This window comes from Haematobia irritans, chromosome 3, assembly GCF_050003625.1.
Source record: "Haematobia irritans isolate KBUSLIRL chromosome 3, ASM5000362v1, whole genome shotgun sequence".
NCBI lineage: Eukaryota > Metazoa > Arthropoda > Insecta > Diptera > Muscidae > Haematobia > Haematobia irritans.
This window is the reverse complement of record NC_134399.1, coordinates 4,790,819-4,810,988: the sequence shown is the minus strand read 5'-3', so window position 1 is coordinate 4,810,988 and position 20,170 is coordinate 4,790,819. Positions and strand designations below refer to the sequence as shown.

The 20,170-nt window shown below is 29.5% G+C and overlaps 1 protein-coding gene across 1 annotated transcript in view; it reads right to left on the bottom strand.

Annotated features, from left to right (window-relative positions):
• Positions 1-13,262: 13,262 nt before the first annotated feature.
• Positions 13,263-20,170, bottom strand: part of mdu (mitotic spindle positioning protein meduse) — a 93,540-nt gene continuing 86,632 nt past the window's right edge. The window contains exons 2-4 of the mRNA XM_075299194.1: positions 18,566-19,524; positions 14,582-14,698; positions 13,263-14,511 (exon numbers count right to left, since the gene is read on the bottom strand). Coding sequence (XP_075155309.1) covers positions 14,364-14,511; positions 14,582-14,698; positions 18,566-19,524 — 1,224 coding nt within the window. The 3' untranslated portion in view covers positions 13,263-14,363. The remainder of the gene's footprint in view (positions 14,512-14,581; positions 14,699-18,565; positions 19,525-20,170) is intronic.

Sequence of the window (20,170 nt, the reverse complement as noted above, 5' to 3'; positions counted from 1 at the left end):
GCCTGCAAAGAGTTAATCATATCGGTGAAGAAGTGATTTGGGACTTGGCGAAGCTTGAAAAGACGAACTGATACCAAAGGGAAATAGCTGCGAAACCGAACGATCGAAGATGGGTGAGAGGACAGGAGTGGGCGTATATGGAAAGAAAAAGTTAGAGAGCACCCCCTTTGTCAGAGATCTGCAAAGAGTTAATTATATAGGCGAAGAAGTGATTCGGGACTTGGCTAAGGTTGGAAAGACGGACTGATACCACAGGGAAATAACTGCGAAACCGAACGATCGAAGATAGGTGAGAGGACCCAAAAAGCCGAATAAAGGCTTCTATTCTCTCAGATATCTTGCACATCTTCCAATTCCGAATGGTGAATTTTTGGTCTGCCAATTTCGGTGAATTTTAACATGACGAACATTAAAAACCCGATGTTCGAAAAAGGTAAAACCAATTTTGTGAGATATTCATCGAAGGAGAAGAATAACCGAATCCTATTACGGTGAAACCTCTCAGAAGTAAACACTAACGATCGCCTAAGTTTTGTCCACATTTGAAAGATGTTCGTTTTCAGAGTGTCCAATTTTTATAGGTTGCACTCTAATTAATTCGAAATATGTTCAGTTCGTCAGATAATGCAACTTCGACCTTCCCTTGATGATGAAATACTAGATGACCATGGTACTTATCTTTTATGATGGCTTGGAGAGGTCCGAAATTGTGAACCATTTTTGCTAATCCCATGTAAACATTTTTTCTCAGTGTCCCTATGATGGCTTAGTAAAAAAATCTATATACTTCTTACAAACAAAGAATCTATGTTACTTTTCTATACATCTCAGGTACCTAGCTAATGGTCTGGAACTAAGTAGAGGGAAAACAAGAAAAATAGCAAACAAATGCCCAGTATCTTCTGTGACATTAAGACTCAACTAAATTTTATTTTCAATGGAAAAGACCAAAGTAGGAAATTGTTTCTTTGTGGCATAGATTACTAATGAAATCTCCACCCAAATCTTTTAACCCCAAAAGAAGTCCCTAGATACGAATGCTTCTCAATTCTCACAAGACCATGGGAAAGAAGCATGTATGGTGGTGTATCCCAATCCTAAGTTTCACCTATAGACATTGTGAAGTCTATGGGAGAAACATTGCCATGTCCTTGTAAGTATATTCATACGCCCACACACATTCTTATGCTTTTAAATCTGTATAGAGGATATTGGCTTTGAGTATATGTGATGGTGCCCTGTTGGAAATTCCCTACCAATTTTCCTGCCAAATCGATTTTTATTTGTTCATCATCATTTCCCTTAAGTTAAAGAGTATTTTTGGAATACCAAATGAAAGTGGTTTTGTGGCGCGAACTGTGTCTATACTCTGCTTTCGGTCGGTTCATGTGTGGGTGGTCCATTGAATTTTTCTACTTTTGCACTTTAATTAATTTATGCAAACCTCAAATGTTAGACGAGGGAATCTTCAATCCCTGCTCATACAAGGATGTGGCAAATGGAACACGAACACTTTAATTGTTTCAAAAATGTATCAGCACCATTCATGCATTCACTCATTTCAGATTCTAGCTCAATTGCTCATAAATAATTAAGATTTTAAAATATGTTTTACAACCCCCTGGCAGAGGGGAGGTGCCAAGGAGTTAACCCAAAGAGGTGAAGGACTTAACCATATTGCCATCATAAAGGAGCATTTTATGGAACATCTACGAATTGGAGCATGCAAATCTAAGTGGGAATTTCTTGAACATACTGATGCTGATATGAATGAGGGAATAGTGGAGCACGCTAGTTGGCAAGGATAATAGTGAGGCGCAGATGAAAGAATCTGCCCTCTTTTCAATAACGACATTCTGATATGAATTTAATGGAAATTAATATCAAAAGGATTTTACATAGCATCGATTATGATAGTAGGTGAACAAGATAAAGTTCAAGAAGGGGGTTAGATAGAGCAGAGGCAAGCATAATAAGTAGAAATTTCAAATCATTACTTGGACAAATTATTTGACAGGGTAGAGCAGGAAAATTCCCAGAGTGGATGGCCATTATACACAATCTATTGAAGGTTTTGACCAATGAGGGATTTGAATTTTAATTCTATAGAAAATTTTGTCTAATTTTGAAAAAATAATATTCCTGTCGAAAAGTTTGTCAAAATTTTATTTCGGTAGAAAATGTTTTCAAAATTTTATTTCTATAAAAAAATTTGTCAAAATTTTATTTCTATACAAAATTTTGACAAAATTTTATCTCTACAGAAATTTTTTTACAAAATTTTAATTCCATATAAAATTTTTACAAAATTTTATTCAATAGAAAATTTTGCCAAAATAATATTCCTATAGAAAATTTTGTCAAAATTCTATTTCTATAGAAAATTTTGTCAAAATTTTATTTTGGTATAAGATGTTGACAAAATTTTAATTCTATAGAAAATTTTGTAAAAATTCCCAGAATGGGTGGCCATTATACACAATCCATTGAAGGTTTTGACCAATGAGGGATTTGAATTTTATTTCTATAGAAAACTTTGCCAAAATAATATTCCTATAGAAAATTTTGTCAAAATTTTATTTCTATAGAATTTTTTTATTCCTATAGAAAATGTCGTCAAAATTTTAATTTTATAGCAAATTTTAACAAAATTTTAATTCTATAGAAAATTTTGGCAAAATTTTAATTCTATACAAAATTTTGACAAAATTTTAATTCCACAGAAAATTTTGCCAAAATAATATTCCTATAGAAAAGATTGTCAAAACGTTATTTCTATAGAAAATTTTGCCAAAATTTTATTTCGGTAGAAAATGTTTTCAAAATTTTATTTCTACATAAAATTTTGTCAAAATTTTATTTCTATAGATTTTTTTTATTTCTATAGAAAATTTTGTCAAATTTTTATTTCCATAGAAAATTTTTGCAAAATTTTATTTCTATAGAAAATTTTCTCAAAATTTTAATTCTATAGAAAATTTTTGGCAAAATTTTAATTCTATAGAAAATTTTTGCAAAATTTTATTTCTCTAGAAAATTTTGTCAAAATTTTTGGTAGAAAATGTTTTCAAAACTTTATTTTTATAGAAAATTTTGTCAAAATGTTATTTCTATAGAAAATTTTGTCAATATTTTATTTCGGTAGTAAATGTTTTCAAAATTTTATTTCTATAGAAAAATTTTTCAAAAATTTGTTTCTATAGAGTTTTTTATTTCTATAGAAAAATTCTTCAACATTTTATTTCCATACAAAATTTTTGAAAAATTTTATTTCTATAGAAAATTTTGTCAAAATTTTAATTCTATAGCAAATTTTAACAAAATTTTAATTCTATAGAAAATTTTGACAAAATTTTAATTCCACAGAAAATGTTGCCAAAATAATATTCCTATAGAAAAGTTTGTCAAAATTTTATTTCTATAGAAATTTTGTCAAAATTATATTTCGGCAGAAAATGTAATCAAAATTTTATTTCTATAGAAAATTTTGTTTAAATTTTTTAATTCTCTAGAATATGTTGTCAAAACTTTATTTCTATAGAAAATATTGTCAAAATTTTATTTCGGTAGAAAATTTTGTCAAAATTTTATTTCGGTAGTAAATGTTTTCAAAATTTTATTTCTATAGAAAATTTTGTCAAAATTTTATTTCTATAGATTTTTTTATTTCTATAGAAAATTTTGTCAAAATTTTATTTCCATAGAAAATTTTTGCAAAATTGTATTTCCATAGAAAATTTTTGCAAAATTTTATTTTTATAGACAATTTTGTCAAAATTTTAATTCTATAGAAAATTTTGTAAAATTTTATTTCTATAGAAAATTTTGCCAAAATAATATTCCTATAGAAAAGTTTGTCAAAATTTTATTTTGGTAGAAAATGTTTTCAAAATTTTATTTCTATAGAAAATCTTGTCAAAATTTTATTTCCATAGAAAATTTTTGCAAAATTTTATTTTTATAGAAAATTTTGTCAAAATTTTAATTCTATAGAAAATTTTGTAAAATTTTATTTCTATAGAAAATTTTGTCAAAATTTCAATAGAAAATTTTTGCAAAATTTATTTCCATAGAAAATTTTTGCAAAATTTTATTTCTATAGAAAATTTTGCCAAATTTTATTTCTATAGAAAATTTTTGCAAAATTTTATTTCTATAGAAAATTTTGTCAAAATTTTATTTTGGTGGAAAATGTTTTCAAAATTTAATTTATGTAGATAATTTTGTCAACATTTTATTTCGGTAGTAAATGTTTTCAAAATTTTATTTCTATAGAAAATTTTGTCAAAATTTAATTTCTATAGATTTTTTTTTATTTTTGTAGAAAATTTTGTCAAAATTTTATTTCCATAGAAAATTTTTGCAAAATTTTATTTTTATAGAAAATTTTGTCAAAATTTTAATTCTATAGAAAATTTTGGCAAAATTTTAATTCTATAGAAAATTTTGCCAAAATAATATTCCTATACAAAAGTTTGTCAAAATTTTATTTTGGTAGAAAATGTTTTCAAAATTTTATTTCTATAGAAAATTTTATCAAAATTTTATTTCTATAGATTTTTTTTTTATTTCCATAGAAAATTTTTGCAAAATTTTATTTCCATAAGAAATTTTTGCAAAATTTTATTTCCATAGAAAATTTTTGCAAAATTTTATTTCTATAGAAATTTTTTTCAAAATTTCAATTCTATAGAAAATTTTTGCAAAATTTTATCTCTATAGATTTTTATTTCTATAGAAAATTTTGTCAAAATTTTGTTTCTATAGAACATTTTTTCAAATTTTATTTCTAATTTTGTCAAAAATGTATGTCTACAGAAAATTTTGTCAAAATTTTATTTTGGAGAAAATGTTTTCAAAATTTTATTTTTATAGAAAATTTTGTCAAAATTTTATTTCTGTAGAAAATTTTATCAAAATCGTATTTCTGTAGAAAATTTTATCAAAATTTTATTTCTGTAGAAAATTTTGTCAAAATTTTATCTCTATAAAATTTTTTATCGAAATTTCATTTTTATAGAAATTTTTGCAACAATTTTTTTAATAGTTATTGCCAAAATTTTTCTATTGGAAATTTGGAAGTACCTCTTAATTGGAGTGAAATATTTGGTAAAATCTATCAAAACATCAAGAATTCCACCAAACTATCAAACAGTAAAACATCTACCATTTTTGGTAGAATTCTATCAACTGTGGCAACCGTGGCTCAAAACCGAACGGCTTCCAGTAAAAATTGTGATAATTATAAAAAATTGTCGTGTTCTCGAACGGAGCTATTATCATAGTATACCACTGTGATATCACAATGGACTGAATAGTCTAAGTGAGCCTGACATATCGGGCTGCCACTATGCCTAACCTAACCTACACTCAAAAAAAAAAGTTTACTTGGATCCAAAGATTTTGACCTTCCCTTAAGGATTATTGATTCCGAGCCAAAAATGCGGCTTCTTCAAAATAAAGACATTTTTTACGGACCTCCCTGGCTTTAAATCTAGGATCAATAAAATTAAAATTGGATACAGATTTAATTTGTTTTTTTTTTCTTTTTGCGATATATTAATAAAGGTATTTATGTTCAAACAAATTCCAATTTGAAAATCCAAATTATGCCAGGTACTTCAAAGTAAAAATAGTTTTCTTAATGCTAAAAAAAATTTAAACCAAAGATCCAAATCCCTAAAATAAGTCTTAGCCTATATTTGAAGCGTTTTTATTTTCAATTTAAAAATTCAATATGTCAGTTGAGTTAAAGACAATTTCTTTAAATTAAATATGTTTTTCTTTATTTAAAGAAAAATTTGCCTTACTTCAAAGATCTACAACTTCAGCAGAGAGACGCAAAATTTCAAGATTTGTGTCCTAAATTTAATGAAAAAAATTTTTGAAGCAAGGATTATAAACTTTCTTTTAATTATTTCATTGTTTTAAAGAATTTTGTCCTTAGCATTGCGTAGATTTTGAGTCCCAAAATTCAAGTTGTATAATCTTCCATATTAGGTCAATATTTTGTAGTACAATTACAATTAATGAAACGTAACGTAACGTACTTGAGGTTATATTTATAAACTTTTATTTCCATTGTAGTAAACTATTAGATATTGTCATCATTTATTAGAATTTGTTTCCTTTTTTTAATAATCCTTTCATGAAAACTCCTTCCCTTCCCCCTTTAAAATTTAGTTTCATAAAAATTATCATAATACTTACGACATATTATCACCTCCCCCTCCTACACAGCTAACACCACTACGTCGTGGTCGTGGTTTACGTCGTCGACGTCTTCTTCTCTCCGATGAGGCAGTTCGGGGCTGCAATACATGTTGACTCAATGATTTACGAAATTGACCCATGACTGTAGAACCAGACGAAGGATCATTGGCAGTAGTGGTGGGTTGGTTGGCAGATGATGCGGTGGCAGCTACACCACCCAGAGTACTGTTACCCCCACCACCAGTCCCACTGATGGCAGTTGATGTTGCGGACGGTAAATGAGGTGTAGGCATTTGACCACTGGTAGCCAAACGGCGACCAGTGGCTGAACTAGAGCCAGCTACGGCAACCACAACTTGACCATCACCAAAGCCCCCAGCCGAATTGGGGGTGTCAGAATTGTGACCCTGGCTTTTGGTGTTACGGCCACCGCCAAAACTATGATTGACTTTACGCCACATACGTTCCATTATCTATAGGCTTAATGTATGGGGAAAAATTCGCTAATCCTTTCGAAGATTATGGGGTATTTGGGCGTCTGGTTATCGATGATGATGATGATGCTTTGGGGGATAGGATATTTCTCTATCTAATTGGTTTAGTTAACTTTCAAAGTTTTGATGCTATTCAAGGAACTATAAAATGTGATTTTGTGCACTAGTGGTTTTTAAATTTTCTTGAATTTCCTCTTCATGATTTCCGCAAAGAAAAACGACCTTTAGTTTATGAGAGATTTTAGATAAAAGTTCATAGTGCTTGGATGTAAAGAAAACTTTGATGGGTGATTATTATCCTTAGGAGCATTTACTCTTGTGGGGAATCCTTTAAACTCATACCGAGTTCCCTATCCTTTTTGTATTATTTCAAAGTTTTTGTGTTGATGACTTCTCTTTGGATTTTTTGGGATCTTTTGTTTATTTTTATTTAATTTTCAACTTCCTCTAGGCTTCCGCCTTCATTTATATGGCAAATTGACTGCACTCTATGCCGTGTGGGGGGGACTAGAGAAAGACTGTTTAGATTTTTTCTAAAAGATATTCGTTGTTTTCCTATTAAGGGCACAGTTGTTTTGTCTTGTAATTATGATGCAAACTCCTCCATCCTGCTTGTCCTTAAAGGCTCCTCTCCTTTTTTTATTGTTGTTCTTTAGAAACTAGGTTTTCAGGGAATTTCTAAAGGATCAGAGTTGACTGGTATACTTGAGGCGGCATTTCTGTGTGCCTGTGTGGGTTGTGAAAGTCTTTATCCTGTTCCCTAGTTCTCTCTCTCTCTCTCGCTCTGTGCTATATAGGGTCTATGTTGAAGACCTCTTCATCCCGTCAATCTTTGGTACTGGTTGGGACTACATTCTTACGCTTACTTTAACTTGGCTAGTGAGTGCAAGGATATGCAAAAATATTTGATGTTTCATTGTGGGCATTCTCCCTCATTCTAAAGCCAAGCCATACTCCCTTCCATATCAATATCGCCCAGGATCTAAAGCTATCCAAGATTGTGTCGCTAAAGGTAAGGCTGTTAAGCCAAATACATATAAACTTCAACTACTTCAAGGAGTTGTCCTGTTAAATTGAGGCGATAGCATTTGAAGTTGGCCCAAGTTCTAGCCCAAGTTAAGCAGTTGACTGACTCACTGAATTTCTATTGACTATGAGCATATGTGTCTCTGTGTGGGTGTGTATGAGTGAGTGAGTGTGAAGCAGGGTGTTTTTCAAAATAGTTGCCTCTGCTATTTGGCCCGTGGGAAAACTACCCTACCACACTTGACTTTATCTTTAGCAATAGAGGAAGGTAGAATTTGCCCTGAAGCAGCTAAAACAAAAACAGCATTCACTGGATTCTGCTAATGCTTAGAGCTCCTTATTAGGATTCACCAAGAATTTAGGAGACGAAGGTAAGCCCCCAAAGTCCTAGAAATTTTTATTGTAGTACTAGTGGTGGTAGTGAGTATAGCGGCCGTGGCTCCATAGGCTGCTGCTGTTGTCTTACTCATGAAAATCCAGTCGAGTGCCTTTGTACGTTTATGCTTTGTTATGTATACAACAATTGGTCCAAAGGAATTTTGAACAGTATCACATTGGCAGAAACATTCTACACCCGCAGCACCACCCCCTTGGTGAGTATACACAAGCGAGTGTGAATGAAAAACTTTTTCACAAAATCATGGCATATGCACACACAAACACACAAAAAATCTTCACTTAGGCCTTTTGGCCATTTTTTTTTCTTGTACAAAATTTCACTTTTTCTTTGGCCAAAATTTCCAAGAAATTTTCTTTTTCTTTTAGCAAAATTTTTTTTTTTTTTGTTATTCTTTAATTTTTCTTGAAATATTCTTGGTTTTATTTCCCGTTTAAGTATATTTTTCCACTTAATTTTTCGCCATAAAACACACACCAAAAATTTGTCTACATATGCACGTTGCTTTTGCTCTGAGTCGGCAGGAACCTTCTAAGCCCCCCACAAAAAAAGTATCTTTTTCACAGCTGCAAAAAAATTATCCAAAAACGGGAAAATTGTTTTCGAAATTCTTGCTCTTTCTCACGGGCAAGAGAGAAAGCTTTCTTTTGACATAAAATCCCACCGCTATATTCACACACACCACCTGTCAGATGACTAATATGTCAAATGTTTTTTCCCCTCCAGAACAAAACAAGGCGGCTTTTGTATTATTTCCTTTTGATTAAATTTCATTGAGTCCTTTGACATGTTTTGCTCTCGGAGTGCAAATAAACTCTCTTTGCAAGAGTTTGTTTGACACGCATGCTCTCACTAAACAGCTGTATTTCCTTTTGATTATATCGAAATATTCGAATGTGGAGCTTTGATGGAAGATACGTTAGATTTCGGTTATAAAAATTAATTCGGATTAAGCTTTTTTTAGTGGCGGTTAGTGTAGATGGTGAATTTTTGTTCAATGGTTCGGGGATCTACTAAATAAGAGCTTTATTGGAGTGCACATTACAGTATTGCCAGTATTGGGAATGTTTCTCCCAAATTGGGGATTTTTTTTATCTTATATGGGAACGAAAATATTTGAGTTGGGAAATTTTCAATGGTAAATTTAGAGAATTGTGAGAATTTTGTTGACGATTATTCGAAATCTGTTCAGTAATAATGGATCTGTTCAGTAATAAGTCACTTGAATTTGGGGATTTATTGGGGAAATTAAAGAAATACGGGGATTTGGTTCGAAATCTGTTTAGTATAAATAACAGCCAGTTTCTCTAAGGGTATGGTCACCCTAGGTAAATATTTACCCAAATTAGTGTCAAACTTTTTTTCCTGGAGCATTTTCGAAATATCTGGATACCGTTTTGGAAAATACTCCTATTGTGGTTTAATGTTTCAAATATGAGCTAAAAACGTTTGCTTGTTTGACTGTCACAGTCAAATTCGAATTCTTTTTATACCCACCACCATAGAATGGTGACGGGGGTATAATAAGTTTGTCATTCCGTTTGTAACACATCAAAATATCGATTTCCGACTATATAAAGTATATATATTCTTGATCAGGGAGCAATTCTAAGACGATATAACGATGTCCGTCTGTCTGTCTGTCTGGCTGTCTGTCTGTCTGTTGTAATCACGCTACAGTCTTCAATAATGAAGCAATCGTGCTGAAATTTTGCACAAACTCGTCTATTGTCTGCAGGCAGGTCAAGTTCGAAGATGGGCTATATCGGTCCAGGTTTTGATATAGTCCCCATATAAACCTACCTCCCGATTTGGGGTCTTGGGCTTATAGAAATCGTAGTTTTTATCCAATTTGCCTGAAATTGGAAATCTAGAGGTATTGTAGGACCACAAATACGTGTGCCAAAAATTTTGAGTATCGATCCATATTTGGGTATAGCCCCCATATAGACCGATCTCCCGATTTTACTTCTTGGGCTTATAGGAACTGCAGTTTTTATCCAATTTGCCTGAAATTTGAAATCTAGAGGTATTTTAGGACCATAAAGAGGTGTGCCAAAAATGGTGGGTATCGGTCCATGTTTTGGTATAGTCCCCATATAGACCGATTTTACTTCTTGGGCTTATAGAAACCGGAGTTTTTATCCAATTTGCCTGAAATTTGAAATCTAGAGGTATTTTATGACCATAAAGAGGTGTGCCAAAAATGGTGAGTATCGGTCCATGTTTTGGTGTAGCCCCAATATAGACAGATCTCTCGATTTATTTCTTGGGCTTATAGAAACCGCAGTTTTTATTCAATTTATCTGAAATTGGAAATCTAGAGGTACTGTAGGACCACAAATATGTGTGCCAAAAATTGTGAAAATCGATCCATATTTTGGTATAGCCCCCATATAGACCGATCTCCCGATTTTACTTCTTGGGCTTATAGAAATCGTAGTTTTTATCCAATTTGCCTGAAATTTAAAATCTAGAGGTATATTATGACCATAAAGAGGTGTGCCAAAAATGGTGAGTATCGGTCCATGTTTTGGTATAGCCCCCATATAGACCGATCTCCCGATTTTACTTCTTGGGCTTATAGAAACCGCAGTTTTTATCCAATTTATCTGAATTTGGAAATCGAGAGGTACTTTAGAACCGTAAAGACTTGTGCCAAAAATGGTGAGCATCGGTCCATGTTTTGGTATGGTGCCCATATAAACCGACCTCCCGATTTGGGGTCTTGGGCTTATAGAAACCGTACACAGAAAAAAATATCACCAAAATATTTCCAATTAAAAAGTTAATTGAAGTTGAAATTTTTTTCAATTAATAAATTAATTGGTACAATTAATTTTTTAATCAAGATAGAAACATTAAGTTAATTAAGTCAATGATTGAACATTTTAAAATTTTTAATTAAAAAGTTAATTGATACATTTAACTTTTAATCAAATTCGGAAGACTAAGTCAGTTTATGATGATGATGAAAATTTTTTTTAAATTTTTAGTTAAAATTTTTTTCAAACAATCACTTGTTAATCCAAATAAAAATTCTAAGCCAATTCAGAATGTAATTGAAAATACACAGAAAAAAATTTCACGAAAAATTTTCCAATTAAAATTTTAATTGAGTTTTAAAAAATATTCAATTACAAATTTAATTGATTCAACAAATTTTTTAATTGAAACAAAAATCAATCACAAAAATTAATAGTATCAATTAATTTTTTAATTGGATCAATTAATTTTTTAATTGACCTTCAATTAATTTTTTAATTGATACTATCATTTCTGTGATTGAAGACATTTCAATTAAAAAATTAATTGGATCAATTAATTTCGTGATTGAACCAGAAAATTTTTTTTGTGTGTAGTTACATTTTTTAATTAATAAATTAATTGAGTTTTGCAATCAACATCAATTAAATTTTTAATTGAATCAATTAAAAAATTAATTGAAATTTGGCAATGAAATCAATTAATTTTTTAATCAAGAATTTTTTCTATGCCCAATTAAAACTGTGATTGATACTATCATTTTCGTGATTGAAGACATTTCAATTAAAAAATTAATTGGATCAATTAATTTCGTGATTGAATCAGAAAAATAATTTTTTGTGTGTAGTTTTTATCCAATTTGCCTGAAATTGGAAATCTAGATGTATTTTAGGACCATAAATAGGTGTGCCGAAAATGGTGAGTATCGGTCCATATTTTGGGAGCCACCGTGATGCAATGGTTAGCATGCCCGCCTTGCATACACAAGGTTGTGGGTTCGATTCCTGCTACGACCGAACACCAAAAACTTTTTCAGCGGTGGATTATCCCACCTCAGTAATGCTGGTGACATTTCTGAGGGTTTCAAAGCTTCTCTAAGTGGTTTCACTGGAATGTGGAACGCCGTTCGGACTCGGCTATAAAAAGGAGGTCCCTTGTCATTGAGCTTAACATGGAATCGGGCAGCACTCAGTGATAAGAGAGAAGTTCACCACTGTTGTATCACAATGGACTGAATAGTCTAAGTGAGCCTGATACATCGGGCTGCCACATAACCTAACCTAACCTAACCATCGGTCCATATTTTGGTATAGCCCCCAATAGACCGATTTCCCCATTTTACTTCTTGGGCTTCTGGAATCCAAAGTTTTTATCCAATTTGCCTGAAATTGAAAATCTAGAGGTACTTTCGGGACATAAAGAGGTGTGCCGAAAATGGTGAGTATCGGTCCATATTTTAGTATAGCCCCCATAAGAACGATTTCCCGATTTAACTCCTTGGTTTTCGAGAAACCGTAGTTTTTATCTGATTTGCCTGAAATTGTAAATATTCTGGTATTTTAGGCTCACAAAAACGTGTATCGGATTAAGTTTTTATCGGTCCATTTGGTAATGCCTCCATATAGACCGATTTCACTTCTTGAGGGTGTAGAAGGCCAACTGATCATGAAAATTGCTTGAAACTCAATGTAAAATTTCCAAATTTTACTTCTCGGGTGAAAATCTACAGATTTAAGATTTCGAATCAAGACGTTATTTTATAATTTTCTTGCACACTTACAAGAGATGTTAATAATTCCTCTAAAACTCAAACAAAAATGGTTCCAGAATCCAGAATCTGATATAGTCCTCATAGGTGAAATCTTTAAATTTATCTTCCGGAAGTGTCCTCAAGCCCTCCTGAAATTTCAAAGGAAACCTTAATATTTGGTTCATGGTGGTGGGTATTTAAGATTCGGCCTGGCCGAACTTACTGCTGTATATACTTGTTTTTACTAACATAGTGTACCATTTACTAACATAGTGTACCATTAACCGACTTAAATTTTAAGTCTATAGATTATAAATTTTGTTCAGATGGAGTGAGATTTAAATGTATGTATTTCGGACAAAAACACCCAGCACATTTGACGTATTTGATATAGCATCGAAAATGTGGATTTACAAAGTGGTGTAGGGTATAATATAGTCGGCCCCGCCCGACTTCAGACTTTCCTTACTTGTTTTAATTTACCTATAGTCAATAAACTTTTCATTGTAGTCGTTGGATCCTTAGAGATATTTTTAAATAAAATAAAAGTCTTAAAAAAAGCTTAGATGACCAAATTATTTCAATCTCCTAGAGTAATAAATAATTACGCAAAAGGTTATATTTATTGATTTTATTATTAATCGGGAAAATATTTATATACAATAGACTTGATTTCGATATTTATAATCACAATTACAATTATAGATATATACTTCAAGGCTTTATATTATTTAAGGCAAGCACAGTTTTTTTTTCTTTTCGTTGGTAAATACATGTTATACGTTTAAAGATAATATTAAATAAAAATATTATTATAAATATATATTTTTTTCATTTAAATATATGAAAGTAATTTAAAAATTAAAAACAAAAAAATAAACTAAAATATGACAAAAAAATTTTAACAACAAAAAAATGTATGGAGGAATTTAGACTTCAGCTTTATGAAGAAAAAAAGTTAACTTTAAGGTGTTAAATAGGAAATATATAAATTAAATACTAACAAAAATGAATACCAGCTCTCGATTTCGCTAATGGACTCGAGACATATTAATAAATTATTTCAAAAGCATATACTATGCCATACAAGGATATACGTTTCTATCAAACGAATATCAAATTCGTTGTGTCGGATTTTTTTTATGAAGGTCATTAAGGTTTCTAGAAAATATGGGAATAATATTAGGAAACGAAAATTACAAATTCCATTTTCTTAATCAATGCATGAAAAATATAATATTTTTATTTTATTTTTGCATTTGCCATCTAAGTAATAAAGCTTTCAAAGATCATAAATATTTATGAGAGGTTTATAGAATAGAATTTCACAACTTAATAAACCTTTTATAATTATTATGAATATTAACTTTTTTCATTTTCTTTTCCAATAATTTGATTAATTATCTTTTCCTTGTTGTTATCTGCTATATGCCTCATTTTCAAGATAACTTGATCTTATTACAATTAATTTTAAATTATTAATAAATATTGAGGCCATTGATATTGATAACCCCAGCTATCCTTTTGGCCTTGTCAATATAAATTAAGAATCCTTAGATGGGAATTTATTTATATAAATCTCGATGCCAGATCCAATTCTTCTTCTCTTACGTCCTCTTCGTTTCCAATTTTTCAATTTACGATTGTAGCTTTGGAAGCCAGTAAATATATATATGTAAGTATAGGAGGAGCAGTTAGATTATCCTTTAGCAGGAATTTAGGCATTTTGTTGTATAAGATTTTCCCATTGAGCTATAAGACCCCTTGATGAGGGTGCTTCCTCAGGATCGACATCACAAAGTTGGGCTAAGGATACAGCCGGCCGCATACCTCCTCCATTACGTGTATGTTGCTCAGAAGAAATTCTAAAGATTACAAAGATATCACAATAGGATTATAATGTGCTGAAACCCCAATTACGAGAGGAGTCTTTACCTGTCTGTATTATTATTTTGGGCATCACACATATCACCAATAGATTTTGCTGCACGCAACTTTCCCGGGCCATAACAGTGTTCTACTTCAGAATCTTCATCATCGGAATCGGCCAATCTGTAGAAGATAGACAATATTAGAAAACTCTCAAAAACTTAGAAAAAATCAAACAGTAGAGCTAAAGCTCATATACCCCCTCTCGCAGGAAATTTTTCATAATATAACGATCTACGCTCTTTGTTGTGCTTAAGTTAGTCGGAATTCTTTTCGGGCGTTGTATCGCAGAATGAGAACGAAAATGACATTGATCGGAAAAGAGCTCAAGTGGGTGAAGAAAATTTTCTCAAAATTTTATTTCTATAGAAAATTTTCTCAAAAATGTATTTCTGTAGAAAATTTTGTGAACATTTTATTTCCATAGAAAATGTTGTTAAAATTTAATTCTATAGAAAATTTTCTCAAAAATTTTATTTCTATAGCATATCTTGTCAAAATTTTATTTTTATAGAAAATTTTGTCAAAATTTTATTTCTACAGATTTGATTTTTTCTAAAAACTTATTTCTGTAGCAAATTTTGTCAAAATTTTATTTCTATCGAAAATTTTCTCAAAATTTTATTTCTATAGAAAATTTTCTCAAAATTTTATTTCTATCGAAAATTTTCTCAAAATTTTATTTCTATAGAAAAATTTCTCCAAATTTTATTTCTATAGAGAAAATGTTATCAAAATTTTATTTTTATAGAAAATTTTCTTACAAAAATTATTTTTATAGAAAATTTTGTCAAAATTTTATTTCTATAAAAAATTTTATCAAAAATTTTATTTTCAAAGAAAATTTTGTCATATTTTTATTTCTATAAATTTTCTCCAAATTTTATTTTTATAAAAAATTTTCTCCAAAAATGTATTTCTTTAGAAAATTTTCTCGAAATTTTATTTCTATAAAAATTTTCCCAAAATTTTATTTCTATAAACATTTGCTCAAAATTTTATTTCTATAGAAATATTCTCAAAATTTTATTTCTATAGAATATCTTGTCAACAATTTTATTTCTATAGAATATCTTGTCAAAATTTTATTTTTTTGAAAATTTTGTCAAAATTTTATTTCTATAGAAAATTTTCTCCAAATTTTATTTCTATAGAGAAAATATTATCAAAATTTTCTCAAAAAAAATATTTTTATAGAAAATTTTGTCAAAATTTAATTTATATAAAAAATTTCACAAATTTTATTTTCAAAGAAAATTTTTTCATAATTTTATTTCTATAAATATTGTCAAAATATTATTTCTTAGAAAATTTTTTAAAAATTTTATTTCTACAGAAAATTTTCTCCAAATTTTATTTCTATAGAGAAAATGTTATTTTTATTTTTTATAGAAAATTTTCTCAAAAAATTATTTTTATAGAAAATTTTGTCACATTTTTATTTCTTTAGAAAATTTTCTCAAAATTTTATTTCTATAGAAAATTTTCTCCAAATTTTATTTCTATAGAAAATTTTCTCAAAATTTTATATCTATAGAAAATTTTCTCCAAATTTTATTTCTATAGAGAAAATGTTATCAAAATTTTATTTTTTATGGAAAATTTTCTCAAAAAAATTATTTTTATAGAAAATTTTGTCACAATTTTATTTCTTTAGAAAATTTTCTCAAAATTTTATTTCTATAGAAAATTTTCTCCAAATTTTATTTCTATAGAGAAATTTTATTTTTATAGAAAATTTTCTCAAAAAATTATTTTTATAGATAATTTTGTCAAAATTTTATTTCTATAAAAAATGTTATCAAAAATTGTATTTTCAAAGAAAATTTTGTCATCATTTTATTTCTATAAATTTTGTCCAAATTTTTTTTTATAGAAAATTTTCTCAAAAAATGTATTTCCTTAGAAAATTGTGTCAAAATTTTATTTCTATAGAAAATTTTCTCAAAATTTTATTTCTATAGAAAATTTTCTCCAAATTTTATATCTATAGAAAATTTTCTCCTAATTTTATTTCTATAGAGAAAATGTTATCAAAATTTTATTTTTATGGAAAATTTTCTCAAAAAAATTATTTTTATAGAAAATTTTGTCACAATTTTATTTCTTTAGAAAATTTTCTCAAAATTTTATTTCTATAGAAAATTTTCTCCAAATTTTATTTCTATAGAGAAAATTTTATCAAAATTTTATTTTTATAGAAATTTTTCTCAAAAAAATTATTTTTGTAGATAATGTTGTCAAAATTTTATTTCTATAAAAAATTTTATCAAAAATTTTATTTTCAAAGAAAATTTTGTCATCATTTTATTTCTATAAATTTTGTCTAAATTTTATTTTTATAAAAAATTTTCTCAAAAAATGTATTTCTTTAGAAAATTTTCTCCAAATTTTATTTCTATAAAAATTTTCTCAAAATTTTATGTTTATAGATAATTTTCTCAAAAAAATTATTTCTATACAATATTTTCTCCAAATTTTATTTCTATAGAGAAAATGTTATAAAATTTTTATTTTTATAAAAAAAAATTCTCACAAAAGTTATTTTTATAGAAAATTTTGTCAAAATTTTATTTATATAAAAAAATTTGTCACAAATTTTATTTTCAAAGAAAATTTTTTCATAATTTTATTTCTATAAATATTGTCAAAACATTATTTCTTTAGATAATTTTCTCAAAATTTTATTTCTATAGAAAATTGTGTCAAAATTTTATTTTTATAAAAAATTTTCTCAAAAAAATTATTTCTATAGAAAATTTTGTCAAAATTTTATTTCTATAGAAAATTTTTATCAAAATTTTATTTGTATAAAAAATTTTATTAAAAATTTTATTTTCAAAGAAAATTTTGTCATAATTTTATTTCTATAAATTTTGTCCAAATTTTATTTTTATAGAAAATTTTCTTAAAAAATGTATATCTTTAGAAAATTTTGTCAAAATTTAATTTCTATTGAAAATTTTCTCAAAATTTTATTTCTATAAAAATTTTCTCAAAATTTTATTTCTATAGAAAAAAATTTGTCACAATTTTGTTTCTATAGAAAAAATTTTGTCACAATTTTGTTTCTATAGAAAAAACATTTTCTCAAAATTTTATTTCTATAGAAAATTTTGGTTCTATAAAATTTTTTCTCAAAATTTCATTTCTATAAAAAATTTTCTAAAAATGTTATTTCTATAAAAATTGTCTCAAAATTTTATTTCTATAGAAAATTTTCTCAAAGTTTATTTCTATAGAAAAAATTTTGTCACAATTTTGTTTCCATCCAAAAATTTTGTCAACAGTTTATTTCTATAGAAAATGTTGTCAAAATTTTATTTCTATAGAAAATTTTCTGAAAATTTTATTTCTAAAGAAAATTTTGTTAATATTTGATTTCTATAGAAATTTTTTGTTAAAATTTTATTTCTATAGAAATTTTTGTTCAAAATTTTATTTAAAAAAAAATTGTCAAAATTTTATTTATTTGTGAAGTACATCTTAGTTCGAAAGGTGTAATCTGTAAAATCTACCAAACAGTAAAAAATCTACTAATTTAGGTAGAATTTTACCGACTGTGGCTAGTATGCCAATCGACGCTTTATAAAAACCTGTCGAATTCTTCAGGTGAGGCCCAAATACCAGCAATATGAAATAGCAGACTAACTCGTCATACGAACTCTGTTAATCCACGAACTAAATCTAGAGATCGGGGATTATGCAGCAACCTGTTATTGGAATATCTGAAGCAATGTTCCAATGTTCACCTGCATAGCCTTTCGACGCTGCCTAGAGTAACAAATCAGATGAGGATCGTGAAATTTCCCGATTTGTCCATTTTTTAGAACAATTTAAGGTTCCCCTGGATAGATAAATATAGCGCCAAAGGATAGAAGTTGCAACCACATGATTGGAATATTAGATGATTTTATCCCATAAATCTCTCTGATTTGTATTTTCTACGCGTATAATTCCACCATCATAGAACTCTAACCAAATACTTACTCATTTTCAATGGAATCCAAGATATCCGGAGTTGATTGTCTAATTTTGCGTATCTTCTTCAGTTCACTCTCTCTAGACTTCAAATCCTGAAGTTCTCGTTGGATTTTTACCTCCACTGGAACATAACCGGGACGTATGGGCCTGCCCTCCGAATCACGCTCAATATGTGGTGGGGACAAAGTCACCGAAGGAATAATAGGACTGCGTATAGCAAAATCGGGTTGCACACTATGTGGCAGGAAAGCTGAAGCAGGTGTCATTGGTGTATTTGGTGGTGTGGCCAATGGAGAATTTAGACCCAAAATAGCAGCGGCATTATTACCATTCAAAAAGATCTTATTTGCCCCAATTTGATTTGCATTGCTATTGCCCAACTGCAATTTTCCTCGGGAAGCAATGAATCGTTGCATAACACCCTTGTGGGCTGGACTCATGGTAAATTGTTGCTTTGGTGGTTTAATAGCACTCAACAGGGGTGTGGAAACGGTACGTGTCATCAATTTCTGCTGTGGTGGTTCAGGCGTCATGTTATAGCAATTTGGACCTATATACCGGGGTTCCCTATTGGCAATGGGAGTACTGGGCATAGCATTTAGTTTTGATGCCTCATTGAGTTTCTTGATATTGGCCGAAACACCATTGACGGGACTGGAAGAAGCTGAAATACCCGAATCATCGGAATGATGGCCATCATCTTTGGTACTATTGACACTCAGGGCCAATGAAGGCATATTTGAATTGCCATCTTCACTACCGCCCAAAGAAGAGTTTGCCGGTGGCACTGGACTTAGGGAATGCAAACTGTCATTTTGATTATCATCGGATGTGTTTCCATTGTCGGTAGAATCACATTCATTGACAGCAATGGTGGACACTGAAGAGATGAGACGACGATATTCCTGCTCACGCCTCTCAACCTCCTGGATTTCCTGTTGTATGCGCATTAGAGGATCGATTTTCTGCAAATGAAAAAAATGGGAATTAAGTAACTATGGATAATTGGGTGGAGGGTAATTTCTCAGAGGTGGCAGAGGTTTATGGATCCATTCAGAAAATTTACACTTGACTCGTGGTTGTACCACGTCAATAACTTTTGCCACAATAAAAACCTAAACATATGTAACTTTGGAAAGAAAGCATTAATATATTACCACCATCCCATCCAACCATTCATTCATTTATGTGTCTCTCTGTCCGTCCTTCTTTCTTTTTGTGGCATTTTTTTTTTTTTAAATTTTTTGGTTAAAAGTAAAAGTTCATTGTTTATTTAACTATGTGTCTTTGGCCATCTAGTCTAACGTCTTATTGTTAGATGGTTGCCAAAAAAAAAAACAAAATCCAGTTACTGTCTGGTTGCTGCAACATTGACTACCTCAACGTCATGGCTAAGAGATTCATGGTAGAAACAAGTTGCTGTTTCCACATGACGACATTCACATTCAAATTTTTAAGGTAAGCCGGCTGTTGACTCTGCGGTAATATTCACTTGGCTCTAAACCCCAGCCATCTGACTAACTAAATAATTCCCAAATGATGACGTTGTTAATTGGACAGGCTATATAAGCCTTATGGCTAACAGACAGGTAATGTGAATAAAAAGCATAA